General features: G+C 51.7%; 1 protein-coding gene across 1 annotated transcript; it reads right to left on the bottom strand.

Annotated features, from left to right (window-relative positions):
• Positions 1-3,302: 3,302 nt before the first annotated feature.
• On the bottom strand, positions 3,303-19,728 carry HHATL (hedgehog acyltransferase like). Its single transcript, XM_074898222.1, has 12 exons — positions 19,513-19,728; positions 17,362-17,508; positions 16,703-16,770; positions 16,213-16,326; positions 15,850-16,044; positions 14,781-14,990; positions 11,041-11,212; positions 9,220-9,364; positions 8,809-8,844; positions 7,847-8,048; positions 6,291-6,432; positions 3,303-5,030 (listed from the first exon to the last, which is right to left on the bottom strand). The coding sequence occupies exons 2-12, from the start codon at positions 17,465-17,467 to the stop codon at positions 4,909-4,911; spliced, it is 1,512 nt and encodes a 503-aa protein (XP_074754323.1). The 5' UTR covers positions 17,468-17,508; positions 19,513-19,728; the 3' UTR covers positions 3,303-4,908.
• Positions 19,729-19,995: the final 267 nt, after the last annotated feature.

Genomic DNA, 19,995 nt, shown 5'->3' with positions numbered 1-19,995 from the left:
GTAGTGGTGAGGTTCCAGCAGTATCTTCGAGGTACCAGTATAGCAGGAAAATAATCACAAGTTGTTTTCAGAGCTCACATCATAAGCGCTTCTGCTGTGCTGCTCATCTGTGAGGGGATCAGACAACAAGCTCTGATCTTTGAACTGGGTCAATCTTCAGAAATGTTTCTCTGCTCCCAGACATCTGGGGCTGGACAACCCCATCATCCCCTCTCCCCTCCCCTTGCATTAGCTCTGCACTTTCCCAAGTTTAATCCTGTGTTGTCGTGCTACCAGCTGGGATTTTTCCCATTCTGCCTTTAATCTTCTTTGAGCCCTGGCTTGTTTTCCTTTTCCCTGTGCTGCTCGGCGTGTGCTGCCATCTGAAGTTTGTTTCCATATTCCTCGTGTCATGAGGTGCTGCTGCTAAATACAGCTACAGCCCATCCCTTCTCAGAGGAGAGAGGAGGTCTGTGGCTTCTCCCAAGTTTGTGGTCCACCCAGGGAAAGAGCACTGTGCTGGTTCCAAACCCACTCTGGGGAAGCAGCCCTGTTTTTTCAAGAGCAGTGTCTCCTCGGTGCACTGTGTTGTTTAGGCTCCCTACAAGCATGGGGAGAGGCAGAAATCTCTGGGAGCTGGCTCACTGCACCCAAGTTAGATACTTGCCTGAGATGAGAGGACTCTGGTGATGTCCACCTGTCCTCATTCATTCTACACACAGTTTAAATCATGAATTCAGACTAGACACCCATAACTGGTCCCAGGGCCTCCTAATGCCAGCGGTGCTGGGATGCCATCCTCATAATGACTTGTGGCAAGTCACACATGTCATCCCCTGCCTTACGTTTCCCCCATTTTTTGCTGTCAGTTCAATACAGCAGCATCCATCCCAAGCCCTGTCATCATATCGGGCGTAGATCGCATGTATGGCCCAGGCTGGCCATGCAGGCTGTGCTCAATGTGTTAACCTTGACCTCAAATGGTCTGTAAACCTCCCTGGCTCCTGAGCACAGGTGTATTCAGCTCAGATAAGGGTGGCTCATCCCTAAACAAGTTTCCACCAGAGCCCAGTGGGACAGAGGGTTGATCTGGTGGACCCCAGCCCTGTGAGCAGCTCTGCACCGTGGAGAGACTCACACGGTGCTAACGGGGAGACCCAGGGGTGCTCTCAGAGACACCCTGCACTTCTCCTGAACCCTCCTGGGTCTGAGCTTGAAAAGCTAGCAGTGTTTTATGTAGCTCAGATCCACAGGCTTCCGATTCTGTCACCCACAACTATTTAGTGTTCAGATTATTTTCCTTCTTACATTTCAGGTTACATGTTTCCAGTCTGGATCTCAAGCACAGTATTTCTTTTCCCTTGTGTGTGTTTACTTGTTCCTCATTTCTGGTTTTAATTTGTTCACACTGGTTGGTCATTACCATTTTATAATCTATACACAGGTAAGTCAATAGGATTTTCTGGGGACTGAACCTTGCTGCTCTGGAGAGCCAAGGGCACATCTGATTGCTATGGGAGACTTTTCTCTGATGATAGCAGTGGAATTTGAGGCAGCCATTAATTCTGAGCCCTCTGCAACCATTACCTGTTGTAGATGCTTTGATCACAGTAGACTTGTCCCATCCGTCTTCCGTTTGCCGGGCCCACTGTGTAAGATGGTCTCCAGGCAAGTACCAGCTAAGCCCAGAGGGATCTAAAAGCAGGTGAGATGGTACGTGTGGATGGGATAAGGGTGATCAGTGATCATAGTAGTTAACATTTGGCCATCTCTACGCACACATGAACGGATGAACAGAGTCTCCCCAGGGTACTCTCCGCCAGAGTTCTGAGTATTGTATAATAGACAACACAGCCCTGAATGGAGGTGGGCTGTTTTCAGATGGCCCTCAGCTCACCGGCCCCAGATCTAACAGGACTACCACTAGTGATTTCCAGTGACCAGTGGACTAAGTCAGTCAGTTATTACATCTGTCACTAAGTGGGAAATAGTCCCACCATGACATGACTCCCATGGTGAGGATACATAGGAAGCATCCTAAGGGGATGCAATGTAGCAGAATCACTCCCTCCCATAAAAATTTCAGAATAAGAAAGGTGAATGCAAGAATTATCAACATGTCAGGCTGAATGTGTCCAGTGTAGGGCTATCGATTGGGATTTGTAGTTGCAATAAAGAATTGCTTTTCTTGGCTTCTTAGATGAAATTTGCTAAAGGGCAGGCAATAGTCAGATCAGACAAGATATTCTTTTCCAGGAGAGGGATGAGCAGTTAATAAATCCCATTCTCCAGAGGCATACACTGAGGCTGAGGATCTCCTGCGCAAGGCTGAGCTGGTTGAGGTAGCACCACTTGGGTCCTCCTAACCCACTAGACCTCCTGGGCTTGTAACAGCAACAAGAGCTGAGGGGATAACTTCAGGAAAAGGCAGGGGAAAAGACCAAGTTCTCCCATGAACTGTGTCTAACAAATCACTCGGTGTCTAAGATTAGCTCCTTCTGGCAGCTCCATCAGATGCAGCTGCTGGGTAAATTTAGATCCTTAGTGAATGGGTTATTTTCTCTCCCGGAATATCCAAATCAGGAGGGCAGCGCAGAGTCACTGGGCTTTGCCACGTGAGTCACCACCCACTTTGACACTGGGAGGTGGGTGACTCTGTCCTCCTGGACAGCCGGGGATCTGAGCTGAGCCACCTGCAGACAGAGCCCTTGATCTCGGCAGCTCAGGGTGGCCTCACCTGTGTGAGGACAGCTGTATGGAGGAGAAGAGTTGAGTTTTACCCTGCAAGGAAGCACATCACGTCATAGCTGGTTTGGTGGTAGAGAGTAAATCTGAAATAACAGAGACCCTAAGAAACATCTCCCAAAGGTCCAGCAGCAGACCTGTGTTAAAAAGGGATGTGCCTGGCAGCTGAAGAGGTTTTGGGCATATGACTAGAGATACCACCAAGGCACAGTACCAGCCCTTCCAACATTTTGGTCAGGCTCCCAGAAATAAAACCAACACGGCTTTTAACTCAAAAACTACATGGATGACAGTTTGGTGGCAGTAGGCTCATGATATTTCACCAGTACAAAGGTGGAGTCAAAATAAAGGTGAATGTGAATTGAGCTGCAGCCAAACCTCCAAACCTCCAGTCTGGTGAAGCCACTAAGGTGGGTTTTTGTTAAACTCAACAATGTCTTGTGTCACTGTTAGGGGTTGGAAGTAAGAACCTGTAAGAACAGATCCTTGTGCCTCTCAGCTCTGATGGCAGGGCATTGCTCAGGGTGTCCTCTGCATTACAGCAGCATAACAGTGATGAGCGACAGGCACCATAGATGTCCAACATTTATTTACTACATAAGTTATTACATTTATCAGGGACTTCACAAATTACTTTGGCAGAGCTGAAAGCTGGCTAGGAACCAATCCTGTTTCATCCACAGGGAAGCCAGAATACACCAGCACCAAGCGTCTCAACCCACATTGCAAAGTGGTCTGGATTCTGCCCACACCAAATATTGACATAACTCGGATATAAGGCCACTGAAAGTTACTCTAAAGTGCAAGAGAGCCAGAGCTATTTTTCAGTTATTAACCCACCTTTTCCCCAAGGCACCATGTTTCACACGTGTACATTTATTCAATGCACTCCCTACGCAGTGTCCCAAAGTCTACTTCTCCAAGGAGGCTATCATGGGCTTTTCCTCCACCACCCAGCCCCCAGTCACTGCCCTTCATTCAGGGTCTTTCTCCTTTGGTTGTATATATGTGTGTGTGCTCATTCAGCCATGCAGTCATGGGCTTAGGCTGTGTGCACCAAAATCAGCTGAGTAAAGGGATGGCTGGCTGGAGATGTCGGCTACAGCATCTTCTGTTCCTCAGCCATGGGAAGGAAAGTGACCTGAAATCTCTGACCATGGTGTGCAAAACACGTGAGCGGGATTTGGTTTGAGTGCCAGGACACATATCACAACGGGGTGGTCATGGTGGCCACGCAGGTCTCAGACCCAGCAGTGGAGGGCCCTTTGGGTCTGAGTTGGGCCCTGGGGACCAAGCAGTTGTGAACCACGCATTGTGTTTCTCCAGCACGCCTGCCCTCCAGACCTGTACACAACGAGCAATGGCTGTGAAGCAAGCAAGCTCTCGCACTCTCATTAACTATGCCCGATGTTGGCACTAAATCATTTTTTTCAAGACATTGAGCACTGAAGGGACCTGTTTTGCAGAGAGTTTAATCTCGTAACAGCTATCACTCCGCATCATTGTCGGTGGGGAGATAATTACTCTTCAGTGTGCCATCCCTGGTCCTCCTTCTCTTTGCTATAAAGACAGTCCTATATAGCCTCTTGTTATGTATAGACTGTGCTGAGACATCTCACAGTCCTTACTGCACAACCATAGGTGCCAAACACTTGAGCGTGGATGCTGACCATTTCTTGTAGTGAAAGAAACACAGGCTGGAAGTGACCTGGAGATGGTGTGCTCTGACCAGGCTCAGCACCAGCTAAGCCTCTGGCCCACCCTAAAACCTCCAGCCGTGGGACTTGGAGTCTCCTCTGGCAGACATGGCTACAGGTCCTGCAGGAGAGATGAGTGCTGGTGGACCAAATGTTATGGGAAGGAGCAGGTAAAATCTCTAGGCCTGCACAGTGGCAAAGGGTCAGAAAAATTACGGGGCTGTCTCTTTCTGGCACTGAAGAAATGTTCTGGGAGACTACCTCAGCAGTCTGACATGCATGGGAAGTCTGCAAAATGCCCGCTGTGTCTTACAGAAAGATCTTTTCTGCAGCAAGAGTGACCTGTGCTTTTCAGGTGACTTCTACATGGGTGAGCTACACCAGTCCGATTGTCAGGAGTGCTTGGATTGCCCTGGCCAGTGGCTGGCCTGGCAGCAGTGGCTGGAAGGGAAATGAGGCTTTGGGACAAGCCTGACGATGCCTCCCTCTACTCCACCTTTGCTTTGGCACACTTCTCCTCCTCGATGGCCAGGATGCGCTCACGCTCTTTGATCAGCTGCACTCCGCAGTACGTGATGAACCAGATGGAGAAGGTGCTGACAGGGAAACCTAGAAGATGGAGGGAGACGTGGTCATCTTGGTGTGGCTGCTTGCCTAATGAGGCCAACACTGCTGCCTCTCAGGTGGGTTTGGGAGGTCCCACAAGTACATGATGGACAATGACATTTTCCATTGTGGACCCGGCCCTACAGCTTCACTGAGAGAAGAGAGATATCCCCAGGATCTGATTATAGATGGTGCTGTGCCTGAGCCCACCGGGGCATCATGGACTGCAGCTAGTGTGGGAACATGCTGGAGTGGCTTTGAGCACTCTTTTACCCCCAAAACTCCTTTTGCTCCCCAAGTTCAGACTTGATGGTTGACTTTCTGCCCATTCAACCTGCCCATATCCATTGTTGTTCAGCACTGTGACCTTCTGGAAGCTTTGTGCCCTCCTGATGCTAGAGATCAACCCCAGCCTTGTCCCATACCTAGTGAGGACACAGTGTGCACCCAGAGAAACACATGTTTTTGTCACCTAGGTAAGTGACTGAGAGCTGGGAGCTCTCCTTTCACTTAGGAAGGGTCTGATGACGTTTGTAATCATGAGTCTGGTATCCACAGCAGAGGGGAGACACAGGCTTTGTACCTGCTAAAACAGGACCTCCAAAATGAGCAATGCAACCCACAAAAGCCAGCTAGCTCAGCAGGCAGGCACTTCTGGCACACTGAGCCCAGAGCGTCACATTATGTTTCAATGCCAGCCCCATCCCAGAGAGGGCTGCATGACGCGGGTTCCTGGTGGCTATTTATACCCTGGGCTGCTCAAGAAGACTTCAAAATAGTGCCACCATACACTGATTAGAAATGTACAGATAAGACTGTGGCACAAGGATTTGTACCTGTCACCTTCAGGTTGATGCAGGAGTAACTGCTAAAGCAAAAGGAGACGAGGTAGGACAAATAAATCCATTTCTCCATCGAGGGGACCGTTTCACAGCCAGGGACTCAGCCCACCTTGGTGGGGTGAATGTGACCCTTTTTGTTGCTGTAACAAGTCTAAATCACAGCGTCAGGCTGTGCTAGGAGCTGTACATGCACACCTGAGAGGCAGCTCATGCCCCAGAGAGCTCACACAAGAAGGGTGGGAGCCAAGAAACCACTGCCTGCACCTTTTGAACAAAAATTAAGCATGTTGGGAGCAGCCACATAACAAGCCAGGCCACTTTGGACGCAAGAGGACTCAGAAGTCCCAGTCCTCAGTTCCCCTACCAGTGTTCCCCCAACAAGACAAGGGTCCCTCGATGGGGAGGGGTGGTGGCCTCTTACCCATCAGGAGGAGTCTCTTGGTCACCAGCAGTGCAAACTCTAGGCTGTTGAGGGCTAGGATGTTGTAGAGGACAATGGCCCAGAAATTCGCTGCCCCAAAAACTGCCCTAATCCTCCGAGACATGGCCGCTGACATTTTGGCCTGTGGAGGGAAAAGAAGCAGAGTGTGAGGAAAAATGGGACTGTAAAGAAAGGGGATGCACTAGTCCAACTCCAGCTGGGATCCCAGAGCGGTGGGCAAAAATTAGAGCAGCCTTTAGTATCCTGGCTTGAAGAAACATAAGGACAAAGTAAAATGTCCGCTCTGCTGCTGGACTTAGATGGATTTGAGACTCTGGTGTTTCAAGGTCCCATGGGCAGGGGCAAGATGTTATACAGGGTTTCATGCTTATTGTAATGGCTGAGTACTGCTTTCTTCATCTGTTGCCTTGGGTAAGCCATTCCTCAAAGCAGATGAACACTGCTGTATATCAGAATTATTATTAGCCCTATGTGCAAATCACTCCCAGCTCCTGGTGGAAATTGTTTCTTAGGAATTAAAAAAAAAAAAAAAGAGCTGAAAACTGGTCACAGCAGCAGAGTGAAATTGTCACTGGCACATAATCCTCAGGAGCAGCTGCTGCAAGTGGAGCAGGGAAGTGGTTTATAGCAATCTTCAAAGAGCATGATGAATCCCCAGGCCACTTAGTGCTGAGAATTGTGGTGCTGCAGGGAAGGCAATTTCACTGCCTGTGAGTGCTATAATCTGATTAGAAGTTCAACGAGGAGAGCAAATGGGAAGATTGCTCTGCAAAGTTTTTATTCAAAACGGGGTCTTTACTGAACTGGTTTAGGACCTCCCGACTTTAGGTTGTGCAAAACAAATAAGCGACAGAATTGTTTCCAGGATGAGTTTCCAAAATTTTTCTTCCAACCCCGAGGCACCTTGGTCCCAAAGAGAGATAGCACTAAGCTTTGGAGTGGTTGGAAAATAATTCATTCTAGTATCTAAACATTTGCTTTTATCAGAAATCAGATCAAAAACACTCAAGAGTGCCAAGAAGTTTTGCAGAACAAGAAGAACAAATTATTTCCATATGGAAATATATAAACATTTCTCCACGGACAGACCTCAGATTTTGTGTCCAACTGTGGTACTTCGACGTGTCACTGGGGCTGCATTCCTGGTTCTCTTGGACCTCTGTTTTTCCGCTGAAAGGAACCTAAATTTCCCATGAAGCATGATAGGGGAAGGTGGGAATTTGCTCTGGGTGGGTGACATAGTGCATAAAATGAAGGGACACGGAGCACCAGGACTGTGCTGCCCTTGCACAGCTAACTAGCTGATCGCAAGGATGCTGAAGGCCACAGGAGAGAGCTTCAGGTCTCCATGCAGGAGGCCTGGACGTGGAGATGCATAGCATCATCAGGGATGTTGCTTTTCAGCCTCAGCTGAAAATGGATCTGACTTGCATAAACAAGTTTGGGCTCCCTACAGTCATGGGCATTTCCCAGCACCAGAGTTTGCTCCCAGATCCACTGACCTTCCCCCATCCACCTGCAGCCCAGCTCCTCACCTCCAGTTTGGCAAAGGGCTCCTGCTGGAAGAACTTCTGCACCCAGAGCTCAAAGTTGAGGCCAAAGCAGTTGAAGAGAGACCAGATGTAAACAATCTCACAGGGCCCCAGCCACAGTGTGGTGACAGCAAAGGTGGCGATGGTGGCCACGAGCTCCTTCATAATGTTGTCATGGTTCTCTCCAATGTGATCGTACACATACCTAACAGCCAAGAAAAGTGGTCAAGGACACCCCTCTGAAGTCCCTTATTCCATGCCCACCCACCACAAGCTCCTCACAGGCAGGTCCATCTAGAGCACCCCACTGAGAAAGGAAGGATGTTTTGGATTACATGTTCTAGCAATAAACTGATGTTTGCTGCAGTCCAGCTGCTCGTGGCTTGTGTTCTTCACAAACCCATAGCTCCTTAAGGACGAAATATCACCCTTCCCCCCCCGCCTTGAAAGTAAAGGGTTGATAAAACTTGGGGATCTGTGGAGCTGCAGGCTATCTCAGACTTGCTGGTGCACAGCATTTCACCACAGAGCAGCCACCACCTTCCATACATGTTTGCTGGTGGGTACTCATGGCTGAACAGAGCTGAAGGAGATGTAGATGGAGTTCAGGTCACCCTTGTTACCCAGGATATGGGAGACCTGGGCTCAATTCCCCTTGCCTCCCGGTGTAATATGAACATGGCTCTTCCTCCCTCAAGGGAATGCTAAACCCACCAGACTTAAAGGGATTTCTGGGACAGGCCTCTCTTTTTCCCAACTCGGGGCAGGGGGAGGGGAGGGGGGGAGCTGTTGGTCTTTGTAGTGATTAATTCAATGGTCTTAGGGATAAACAGACTTCATGCTATAGTGGGATTCACCCAGAAGAGAGGACAGCTCAGCTTTGGGATAAACAGCATTTCATGTGTCTTTATGTGATGAAAGAGAAGACCCTGAACCTGACTAGAGATGGTTGATCAGACACTTACTTGCATAGCCAGTCATTAATCCCTCTGTCAAAATGCCTAGAATGGAAATGATAAAAAGCATGTTAAAACACGGAGTGTAATGACACCCTTCCACACAGCAGACAGCCAGAGAAGGCACCAAGTCCCCTGGTGAGGTACATCTTGAACCTTGTTCTCAGCAGTTCTCCATGCTCCCTCCTGGAATGGGTCCCATCATTGATGTGGTTGTAACCTCTCTCCTTATCTATTGCTTCCTGCCCAAGAATATTTCCCTGGGCTACAGCCAGGTCTAGACTATAGGCTCAGTATAGACTGTTCAGTACAGGCAGTCTCCAACTCATAGGCCAGTTGCTCAGAAGCACAGCCCAGATATCCTCCCCCCATGCATGTTTCATTCAGGTCTCTCTTTGTTGATGCGTGTGGGGTACTCACGTTTCTGCAAAGACGTAGAGCATTGTGATGCATTTTGGAGGCTGGGGTGGGTCCAAGTGGTCCAGTCTGGCAATGGTGTTGATAACCCCAAACATAACAGCAGCTTTCACCCAGTCGTACACCAAATTGGAGTAGGCCAAGCCAGCTGGAGCAAAAATGAGAGTCAAATGGGTGAAGAGAAACATGAAACATACCGCCTTCAGGACTCTGGGGGATATCCTGTCCCATGAGAGCATGTAGGCTATTGCAACAAACATCAAGAGGACAGTCTAATGCTGTCTTGGAGCAGCAAAGCTTGTAAAACTAAGTAGCTTTCTAGGAAGCTTGAACCAAAGGACAATATCTTCTTGGGGTGTTTGGGAGTAAACTCTTTATTGGTCTTGGTAATCCAAGAAAGTAATACAGATCTCATTTCTTCCAGCGCAAAATCACTCCTTCCCTCTAAGGCTTGTTAACCTATGATGAACTCATCACAGTTCTCAACTCTGACCTCTGAGGTTTTACTGACATCTGCATCAAAACGCCCCCCACCTCAGCTCCTTGTGGCTATAGATGTAATGTTGATGCTACAGCAGAGCCAGGGCCAGAACCTCTGTCTTGGAGAGGTGTCTGACACCTGAAGACAAACCCTGCAGGAACAAACACTGAAGATTTCAAATTCCTATGCAAGCAGAAGCTAAAATGCCCCCATCTTGGTGGGATTCAGCTCACAGATTAAGGGCCACCCAGTGCCTCATGTGAGCGGTGCATGAGCTCACACTATGGACCAAGCAGATCTGGTCAACAAGTCAGCAGAGCCTTGCAGAGGAGCTCGGCTCCCTCTGGAGTATCACACGTGCTTGGTCAGCCCACCCGGGACACTCTAAATCAATGCTCGTGCCACTCTAGCTCCATTAGCATTTGCTCCTGGCCTCCAGCTGCCACTCTGGAGAGACATGGGGCTCCTCCAACCCCTGTTTACCTTCTGCCCGTGTGGATGTCAGATACCCTACGGCACCTCAGATGCTGCCATCAGACATGTATTTGGCCAGCTGAAACCCTCTATCCAGTTGAATATCGGTGCTGCTACCATTACTCATCCTGGGAGTCTGGCTTCTGGAGGTCCCTAGTCCAGCCCTTCTCAGACAATAGCCAACTTTAAATGGAGATCAGCTTGATCCTGACATTGACCATTTAAGCATTGAATATGTCTGTTTTTGGAGAATCTGTAACCTCTCTGGGCCTCTGCTCCAATGCTTGACCACTTTACAAAAATAGTTCCTTACATGCAATCAGACTTTGCTGCACCTTGTTTGCTGTGTCGTGCTTCTTCCCTGCCAGCCTCCAAGAAGAGTTCGCCTTCTCTACAAGCCTCCATTAGGCAGCTGATGACAATGGCTACAACTCCCCTGAGGTCCCTCCTCTCCATACAGCCTATGCCCTGGGGCCATTTCAATGGCCCACAAACACTCATAGTGGGTGGCCACCTGCGAAGGCATCTGAGATACCAGATGTGTCTCTTGCAACAGCATGGGGCTGATATTTTGGAGGTGCTGAGCTCCCTTCCAGTCCAGACATAGGCAATGGGGATGGCTTGGTGCTCAACCTCTTCAACCCTGAGCTAAACAATTTACAGTGGGACCCTGTGAGAATGTCAGACCAACACCATCTGCATTCCAGGGCTGCCTGGCCCCAGATCTGTGCATTGTCAGTGGGAAGAAGAAGGGCTTTACTAAAACCTGTCCAACATAGGCATTGCCAAAGTCTCTCAACAGGGGTGGATGGAGATCTGAATCACTCGCCACGGTGAAGGTGTGAATGTGTCCAAGCACAGCCACTCACCCAAGGACCAGTCCGAGAGGCGGCTGATGAACTTCAGGTCGGAAGGGAGGGTGAGGATGTAGAAGAAGTGGAAAAAGATGTCCACAGCAATGATGGCCCCAACATGAAGGAGGGCATGGACCCGGATATTCCTCATCTCGTCGTCTTTGCGTTTTAGCTCTCGGGTGCTCACCTGCCAGGATGGCAAACCAGGAAAGGGCTGTGCTGAGAGACATGATGGGCAGCATGTTCCTCCATCCAGAGAAGCGGGCAAGGTTCAAATGGGGACTCAATGCTCTTCTTTAGAAATCACACCGTGGGCTACCTGGTCCAAATCTCCATCGATTAAGGAAGACCCAAGGGACTAGCTCAGGTGAACACATCCACAAGGAGCAGGACATGCCCCACTCACAGCATCCCTCCAGCACCCCCGCTCAGTGCTTAGCAGGGCAGCAATGTACCTCCTGGATCACCCTCCTGGCAAAGGCTGTTCCCATCACTGGGGTGTCCGGCAGAGCAGGCACATGGTATGACACAGCAGTGACAGGTCTGGCTGTACCTCAGGGACCCTACGTGGGATGAAATCCATACCAACCAGGGAGCTGGGTTTGATGCTCTTTCTGTGGGGACATGTTCAGAAAGTCAGCTTTGCTTAAGGGCGGCCCCTTGCACAGGTCATTAAGCGGGAGCAAATGCCATCACATCTACAGGATGCCACAGCCTGTAGGGAAGGACATCTGCATGCCCAGGAGAGGTTGGGAGCAGGGCTGGAATCCCACCTGACAGCTCTGCCAGGGCCAGATGCATATTTTTGGCCAGGGTAATTTGGGAAGAGGAGGAAGATGACTGGTGGTCTCTGGAGCTTCTGTTGCAGACACATTCTGTAAATGAGAGGGAAAGCTGCCTGAGGGGTCATCCTGAATCGGTTGGGATCTGATCGATGGGGATTTTGTCTCTGCTGTGTCTTTACAAACAGGGGCTGGGCTTTGCCTCCAGGAGCTGTCAGGTCTCTGGCCGTTGTAATATAAAAATAATGAGAGCAAGCTTTCAGGATTACACTGGGCAGACTGATGCTTCCCTGCATCACCGTAAAAATTGCTGCTGTATACAAAATCCTCTTATTTTTATTACTTCCCCTTTATTCCCTGCGAGGGGTGGGAGCTCTCCCAACGTAATCTGCAGGCTGCTGTAAAATCCAAATGATTCCCGAGAATTAAAGCCTTTACCAGGTTTTTTTCGTGTCTGTTATATGCCAAGTGCTTTAAGGATACAAAGAGACTACTGACCCTGAGCTGGAGGAGAAGCTGAGGGAGAAGAAGCTCTGGCATGGAGATGTGTGGGAGGACACAGAGCCCCCCTCTTCATAGAATCATAAAGTCATTTAGGTTGGAAAAGACCTTTAAGATCATTGAGTTCAACCATTAACCCAACACTGCCAAGTCTATCACTAAACCATATTCCAAAGCGCCACATCTACATGGTTTTTTTAAAAATACCTCCAGAGATGGTGCCTCAACCACTTCTCTGGTCTGCCTGTTCCAATACTTAACAACCCTTTTGGTGAAGAAATTTTTCTTAATATCCAATCTAAACCTCCCCTGGTTCAACGTGAGGACTTTTCCTCTCGTCCTCATGTCTGCGTGTGGTGGCAGCACTCTGTCACCATCCCCTTGGGTTCAGGGCTGTGTCCCCCACACTTCAGCCCTACAGAAGTGAATTTGTTCCCTTTGTTTTAGTGAGAAAGATGCTTTTCAGCTCAAATGGGGCTGGCCAAGCCCCGGACAGATGAGTTCCCATCACACATGGGGGTGCAAGGGCTTCACCAGGATGTAACAGCAGTAGGAGCCAAAGAGACAGATCTGTTCCCTAACTGAGCCATACGCCCCACCCTGGGGAAGGGAATAATTTGCCTGTCCCCATAATTGCTGTTGGGCAATTAGGAATTCACCACTCCAACTAGCTGCAGCTCCAGCAGTGCAGGGGGACATCTAGCCAGGAGATGGCAGTGGTGGCCAGGCCAAGACAGGACCCCTGGCTGGGGCATGGGAAAGGGGTAGGGGACTTTTGTGTCTTTGGGGTGAGCATTTTAAGCAGCGGAGGGGACAATTGCTCATTAAGGGCTCTGGACATCCTGGTTTGGGACTGTGCAAAGGAGCAGGAAATAAAACCCCATCCAGATCAAGCCTTGTGGTAGTGGTGGGAGCTCAGGTCTTCGAGACGTGAGGAGTTTAATGCCCTGATTTGCAGATACCTGGCTGCAGTGTTAGGAGAAACCAGGGCTGCACATGTCATAGGACAGATTGATGGAAACTGGGGAAGGAAGAGGAACATGGGGTGAGGAGGGCGCCCCAGGGTACTGTACCACTTCTGGAGGGGCTTGGACAGGGGGGCTGCTGGAGCCAGGCTGGCCTGGACTTCAGCCTGACAGATAAGACACGACTGGAAAGATGAAGCTTTAGGATGAAACTTTCCTTCCAGCAGCCTAGGGGGAAGAGAGCCCACCAGTGGCCTGGCCATCCCTGGTGCTTATCTGCTGAGAACGGGCTGCTGGTAGACTCAGGGCACCACAAGCATCCCTTATGGGGGACACCAGAGCTGGCCTTACGGTCTTCGGGGTCAAATGCTCTAAAAGTCCTTTTAAATGGATCCAGCAAGATCCAATATGCAGCACGAGGTTGTTGACTCCCCAGGTGAACAAACCAGTGAGGAGCAGGACTTGAATCAGGGCTAATCCTGCTCACTGGATGGAAAAAGACCAGTGCAGACCCTTCCTTAGGCAACCAGTACCAGTCCAATGTTGGAGAGAAGGTGCTGGGCTGCATAGGTCTTTGGTCTCCTCCTCATCAGGGAGACTCTGGCTGCTGTCCCCTGCCCTGGGCTGTTTTTTCTTCTGAATTCACAAATGTTTTTCCAAAATGCTGTTGCACCCAGATATCAACTGGGGTCTAAAAAAAAGCTGTTTTTCAAAAGCAGCGGGGTTGTGGCAATCCTTCCCAGCCCCATTGGTGACCGAGCAAGAGGTCCTTCCCTTAGCACACAGTACCAGCTTGCTTTGATGACCAAGGTCGATCATTGGTGTAAAAGGAGGTTGAGATGGGAAGTTTGAGGAGGGAGAGAGCACTGCTGCTGCTGTTTTGCTTGATCTCTGGCTGTGAAATAGTCACAGAGGTTGAGGCTGGTCCCAGCACAGGCTTCTGCTGATGTATTCCAGTGCTGTTTGGATACTGCTCTTCAAAAAACTCCCTTGGTTGTGTGTGATACAAGCAAAGACTTGGGGCACCAGGGTATTTCATGGAGAACAGAGGAAGCCCCTGGCTGCTGAAACACAGCCTTACACCCAACCTTACTTATTTCTAGAGAAATAACTGAAGATACACAGACCAGCCCCAGAAATTCATGCTCCTTAGGTGAATGAGCTAGATGGAAATGTGAGACTTCCCTTGCCATCACAGCCACCACAAATGGGCACCACATGTCTGGCTCTCACTGTGGCCTCCCAGCACCACACAGTGGGGCAGCATGGAGCTGCTGGCGTGACAGCACATGGAAATGGAGGCACTGAGCAGCACAGGTGCCCAGTGAGCAAGGACATGAGCTGAATCCTGCCCGCTTCATCCCAGCATGATGCTTTCACCACAACAATGTCTTCCCTTCTGAACTGATCACTGGAAATGGCCAAAAGTGGGGTTTTGTAGGCATTAAACCCAAATAAATAAATGCAGGGAGCGGTCCTCCTCCCACCCAGCTTCAGGAGCACTCACCTGGGTGTGGAACTGGTCAAACGTCATGACAGGCCCAAAGAAGAAGAATGGAAGGTAGAAGTTGTACTTGAGGAGGTCGAAGATGGAGTAGATGCCCTCTTTCCTCTTGGAGCTCTCAAGGGCAAAGCTCATGCAGCGCATGATAGTGAAGCCGCTTCCTCCACAGAAGAGGACATCTTGAAGATCAAAAGCTCCTGTTACAAACCCTCTCTGGATGAGAAACGAAGAGTTACCACCAGGAACGTGGCATCACTTCTATGCTCCCTCGCTTTGTGGAGGACATCACTCTGGGGACAGCTGGCAAGGCCTCTAAATATGCTCTGACACCAATTGTCCCTGGAGTTAATGAGCCTTGCTGTTGGAAAAAGAAAACTGGGGCTTGATTTCCCAGCTGGCTTCTGCATCTGGAGGAGCCGGGAAGTGATAGTTGCTCTTGGCCACGTCTTTACCAAGCAGCTGTGGGCCATGCAGGCTTTGGTCTGGGGTAGGAATGTCACCCTGTCACAGGGATATAACTCTCCCCAGGGAGTGAAGAAAAGCCAGCACAAGCCTGATAGAGATGGAGGGAACACATTCCAGGAGGTAAGCAGCAGGCAGAGAGAGAGAGCACTGTCCTTCAGAGGGACTGAATAGCTCATAAGGTCCTTCCTGGCATTTTCTCTACCCACCAGTGTCAGAAAGTCTTAACTGGTCAGAGACCTAAGAGAAAGGCACGGGCATTGCTGAACCTATGCCAGCACTGTGTTACAGATCAGGAAACTGAGGCACAGGGCAGGAACACACCTTGCCTGGCTGACAAACTGTTGCCTGAGCAACAAGGAGCACTCAGGTGTCCTGAGCTCTGGCCCAGCCCGAAGCCACCAAAATACAACATAGCCCCCATGGGATTGTTCCCAAACTGAGTGACACAACAGCCAACTCCCTCTCAAACCCTGTGGGAGCTCTGACATAGCCAGGAGAAGTGCCCAGGGTTTGGAGGTGCCTCAGGAGCCCTCCTTGGAGGGCAAACCCAGGACACAGGTGCAAGTGGGCTGGAAATGAGGCAGACATGGCCCGAGACAGCACCTACTTGCCATGAGATGAATGGTTCCACCTTGAAGGAGGCAAGACAGCAGAGTCCGGCCACATAGCAGAGCCACTTCTGCTTGGCCAGCGCAACGGAGTAGAGGACAAGGCAGTGGGAGAGAATGATCATCAGGTAGACGAGTCCCATGCTGCCCAGCACAGCCGAGATCCCGTACAGCATGTACACCACAGCACGATGCTGCAAGAAGACAACAGCCTCGACTCGTCGTCAGCTTGGTAAAAGCCACAACCCTGCTCCCTCTATCCTAGAACATCCCCCCCATCCTAGAACATCCCTCAAGCCCTCTCCACAGATCCCAGGTCACCCTGGTGCTTTCAAATCTGTCCCACCACATCCCTGTCTCACCTGTGGCACCGTCATGGAGCAGATCTTGCCGAATATGACATGTCCTGAGAGAGCGAAGATGATGACGTTCCTGAACGAGGTGAACCACATCACCCACTCGAAATCAGCCATGTCCTGTGGGAGCAGAACCAGGTGTCTTCCTGCCCCCAGCCCCTGCCCCAACACCCATCTGGAGGGGAAACCTTTCAAAGCCTTTCAAATAACTTCAAAGCCTTTTATTCCCATTTTCCACCCAAGGGCTCCCAAGCACTTTAGCATGGTCATAAAACCCCAGCAAAACTGGGCAGTGATTGCTCGTCTCGGTGCACACAAAGCAGAGCATCCATGGTGCTGCAGGGCTGATATTTTTCTGACTAGATCCTTAGGGAGAAAAATACAAGTCATGTGGACTTTGAAAAAGTGTGTCAGCAGCAGAAAGAACAGCTTCTCCAGCGGTCAGCACCAGCCGGGTCACAGTAGCCACAACAGATTGAGTCCTTCCTTCACTTACCATCTTCCTGCCAAAGTAGTGCCAGCCTGGCTTTATGCCATCCCGAAAGGCCTTTCTGTTCATGCTGTCTGCAAAAGAACCAGAGTTACGGGGAGAGAAACAGCTCTGGGAAATGGGGCCCAGGTTTTGGCAAGGCAAGGAGCCTTTCTCACCACGATGACGAGCCATCAGGGCTCAAACACCCCATCCCAAAAGTCCCTAATTCCCATGGTCAGCCATAGGCGTCAGGAAGCTCAACTGTTTCTGCAAGAATTCCCAGCAAAGCCTTTTTGCAGTGCACACCTCAGGGACCCCCAGCTTATCCCATGAAATTTCCAGGTTTTCTGGGCTTCCAGACAAAAAAAATTTGAGAACTAGCCCTGTGTAGGCAGGGTGGTTGTCTGTTGGGGGCACTGGCTGGAGAGCTGTGATGTGCCACAGCCTCTTGCTCTGAGCCATGGAAATAGGGTCAAGGGGGCAACCAAGCAAAAAAAGGCAAAAATTTTTTTGAACCTTTGCAAAGGATTCCCAAGCTGTTCTCTAAAAAAAAAAAAAAAAAAACCCAAACAAAAAAAAAAAACAGAGATCTGCTGCTGGTATTGACAGCTCTAAAAGCAGACACCTTACATCCATCCTCCCTCCCAGGGCCCCCTCCAGGGGGATGCGGTGGGGAGCGTTACCTCTAGACGCTTCAAAGATCCCGCTGCCACTGTACACCACAGCGCATGTCACGGCAAGAGCGTAAAATCCCAGTTCGTAGCTGGGGAGCATCGTTTTAACCCCCATGGCAGTAGGTTACCACCCCAGGCAGTGTGGGGAGTCCAGACCTGGGAAAGGGAAGGAGGAGAGGGAAGAAAACCAGGGGGGAGAGCTCACCTTCCCTCGTACCCCTCAAACATCCTAAATTGTTGCTGGTGCTCAGCACCTCTGCTTTGTGGACTTCCTTGAAGGCTGGTAGAGAAGGAGGAGACGGTGACACCTGGGGCTGAACCCGGGGACACAACTCACATGCGGGGAAGGAGGCTGCTGCTGAGCCTTGCCGCAAAATCCATCCAGGATCCATCCAGGATCTGGGAGCAGTTGGGCCGGGTGGTGCTGATAAAGGGCTCTTCCCAGCAAGGTGTGTCCACCCCAACATTCAGAGATGCTCTGGGGCACCAGCTGCCCAGGATGGGGTTCCTCCAGCGTGTTTCTGATAGTACCCCCCATCCCCCACCCCCAAATTCCTCACTGGATCCTTGGAGGGGATCCAGGATAGAGCACAAAGATGCCTGTGCCTGAGGGGATGGGATGGGATGGGGATGGATTGGATGGGATGGAGATGGGATGGGATGGGATGGGATGGGATGGAGATGGGGATGGATTGGATGGGATGGAGATGGGATGGAGATGGGATGGGATGGGATGGGATGGAGATGGGATGGGATGGGATGGGGATGGGGATGGGGATGGGGATGGGATGGGATGGGGATGGGGATGGGATGGGGATGGGGATGGGGATGGGATGGGATGGGATGGGATGGAATTGGGATGGGATGGGATGGGATGGGGTGGAATTGGGATGGGATGGGGATGGGATGGGGTGGGATGCCTTACTCCTCTGCCCTGCATTGCTGCTCACCTTCTGCCGGGGTTTTGTCCAATCTCGAGCTCTCGGGGGGGGGGAGGGCTAAAGCCCCGTGGTCCCAAACTGCTCCCAACCACCAGCCTCGGGACCCCTCAAACAGGGTTGAGCCCCCCGCCTGCTCTGCCCAGCGTCAGGGGATGCCGAGGCCCCGCCCCGCCGTTACCCCTCAGCTAATTACTCCTGCTATGGCTAATTAACCGCGGCGCGACCTGCCTTTCAGCCCGACCCCAGCTCTGCAGTCTCCCGGCTGCGTGTCCGGCAGCTGCTAAAAACGCGATTCGGGGCTGGAGCAGGCGGTGTGCGGCGGGCACCCTCCTCCGGCACTGCACCCCCTCGCCAGCATCCCCGCGGGTGGGGGTCCCGGAGCGGCGGGGGCGAGACCCCTTCGACGGCGCGGGGCGCTTTGGCAGGGAATAAGGAGCGAAACTCTGGTTTTCGGCAGCAGTAAAAGGCGACCCGGTCACCCTCCGCTTTAGCATAGCATCTGCATCGCAAAGCTTTTGCGGCGGATGCTTCCTGAAATTATTTTTTATTTTTATTTTTTTTATTTTTCTCACTGGGTTTTTTAAGAGCTGGCGGGGGGAGCAGGTTGCTACCAGCGATGCGGGGTGACCCCATCTTTCCCAGCTCGGAAGAAAGGCTTTTCCCGGCGGGAATCGCCCTCTCCCGGGCCCCGGGGGGTGCTGGGGGGGGGGGGGGTGTCACCCCACGACCGGTCCCCCGTGCGGGCGCGGGCGGGCGCGGTGCCACCGCCCTGCGGTCCCCTGCGGCGGGAGGGCACTCGCGGAGGTAACTTTCGAGAGCTTTTTTTTTTCTCCTTCCCAAGCTTTTCAATTTTTTTTTTTTTTTTTTTTTTTTGGGGGGATCACCCCGCAAATGAGCCTGGGGGGGGGGAAGCGGTTAACGGCCCCCGGTTGCCGCTGGAGACCCCGCGGTGGGCGAGGGGTGCTGGTGGTGGACTCCCTCGGACGATTTTAACTCCTGATCCCTCCCGGGCTGCTGAGTCAGGTGCAGGGGGGGGTCACCAGCAAAGCTCCCCCCCCCTCAGCATCCTCATCCCCTCCGCAGTCCTCCGCCGCCCCGGACCCCCGGCCGGGCGGTGGGGGCAGGCAGAGGTGACAAAAAGCCCCGGAGCTGAGGGAGCAGCGTGTCACCACCCCCGGCGTGGCTCCCCCCAAGCCCCGCACCGCTCCCCGCTACTGACCTTGAGCCCCGGGGCCGCGGGTGGAGGCGGGCGAAGGTGCGAGGATCCGGCACCGCGACGGGGGGGCGGCCGAGGGGGGAAAGGGGGAAGCAGTGGAGGATTTGGGGGGCCGCTGACTTGTCCTACAGCATCTCTCAGCCCGTCTTGGGGAGGGGGAGGGGGGGGCGGCCGTGTGTATTTTGGGGCTGCCGTCCCCCACCTTGCCCCTGGAGGAAGTTTTGGCCAGGAGTGGAGCGGAGCAGGCGGGAGGTATTTTTATTTTAGAGCAGCACTGCAGAGGGGGGCTGGTTCAGGAGCTGTCTGTCACGGCAGCTGCTGGAGAGGACCTGTGCTGGCTGCCAGAGCTCACCCCGGGCCAGGGAGCACGGCCCAGGGCTGGCCACGGGGCACGGCAGCCCCCCCGCAGGGTCTGGCTCCCTCCCGGGGGTGTTCGGGTGTCCTCTTTTGAGCCCTGCCAGGGAGGGAGTAGCCCCCATCACTCTG

Source organism: Athene noctua, chromosome 2, assembly GCF_965140245.1.
Source record: "Athene noctua chromosome 2, bAthNoc1.hap1.1, whole genome shotgun sequence".
NCBI classification, from domain to species: Eukaryota; Metazoa; Chordata; class Aves; order Strigiformes; family Strigidae; genus Athene; species Athene noctua.
This window is presented reverse-complemented; position numbering and strand designations above follow the sequence as displayed.

What these genes read in the sequence shown, in the direction of transcription:
- HHATL (XM_074898222.1), bottom strand. Translation starts at nt 17,467, where the DNA reads ATGGGGGTTAAAACGATGCTCCCCAGCTACGAACTGGGATTTTACGCT. An exon ending in GATCTTTGAAGCGTCTAGAG is followed by an intron (nt 16,771 to 17,361) that starts GTAACGCTCCCC and finishes GTTCTTTTGCAG; the next exon opens with ACAGCATGAACAGAAAGGCC. An exon ending in CTCTACGTCTTTGCAGAAAC is followed by an intron (nt 8,845 to 9,219) that starts GTGAGTACCCCA and finishes TTTCCATTCTAG; the next exon opens with GCATTTTGACAGAGGGATTA.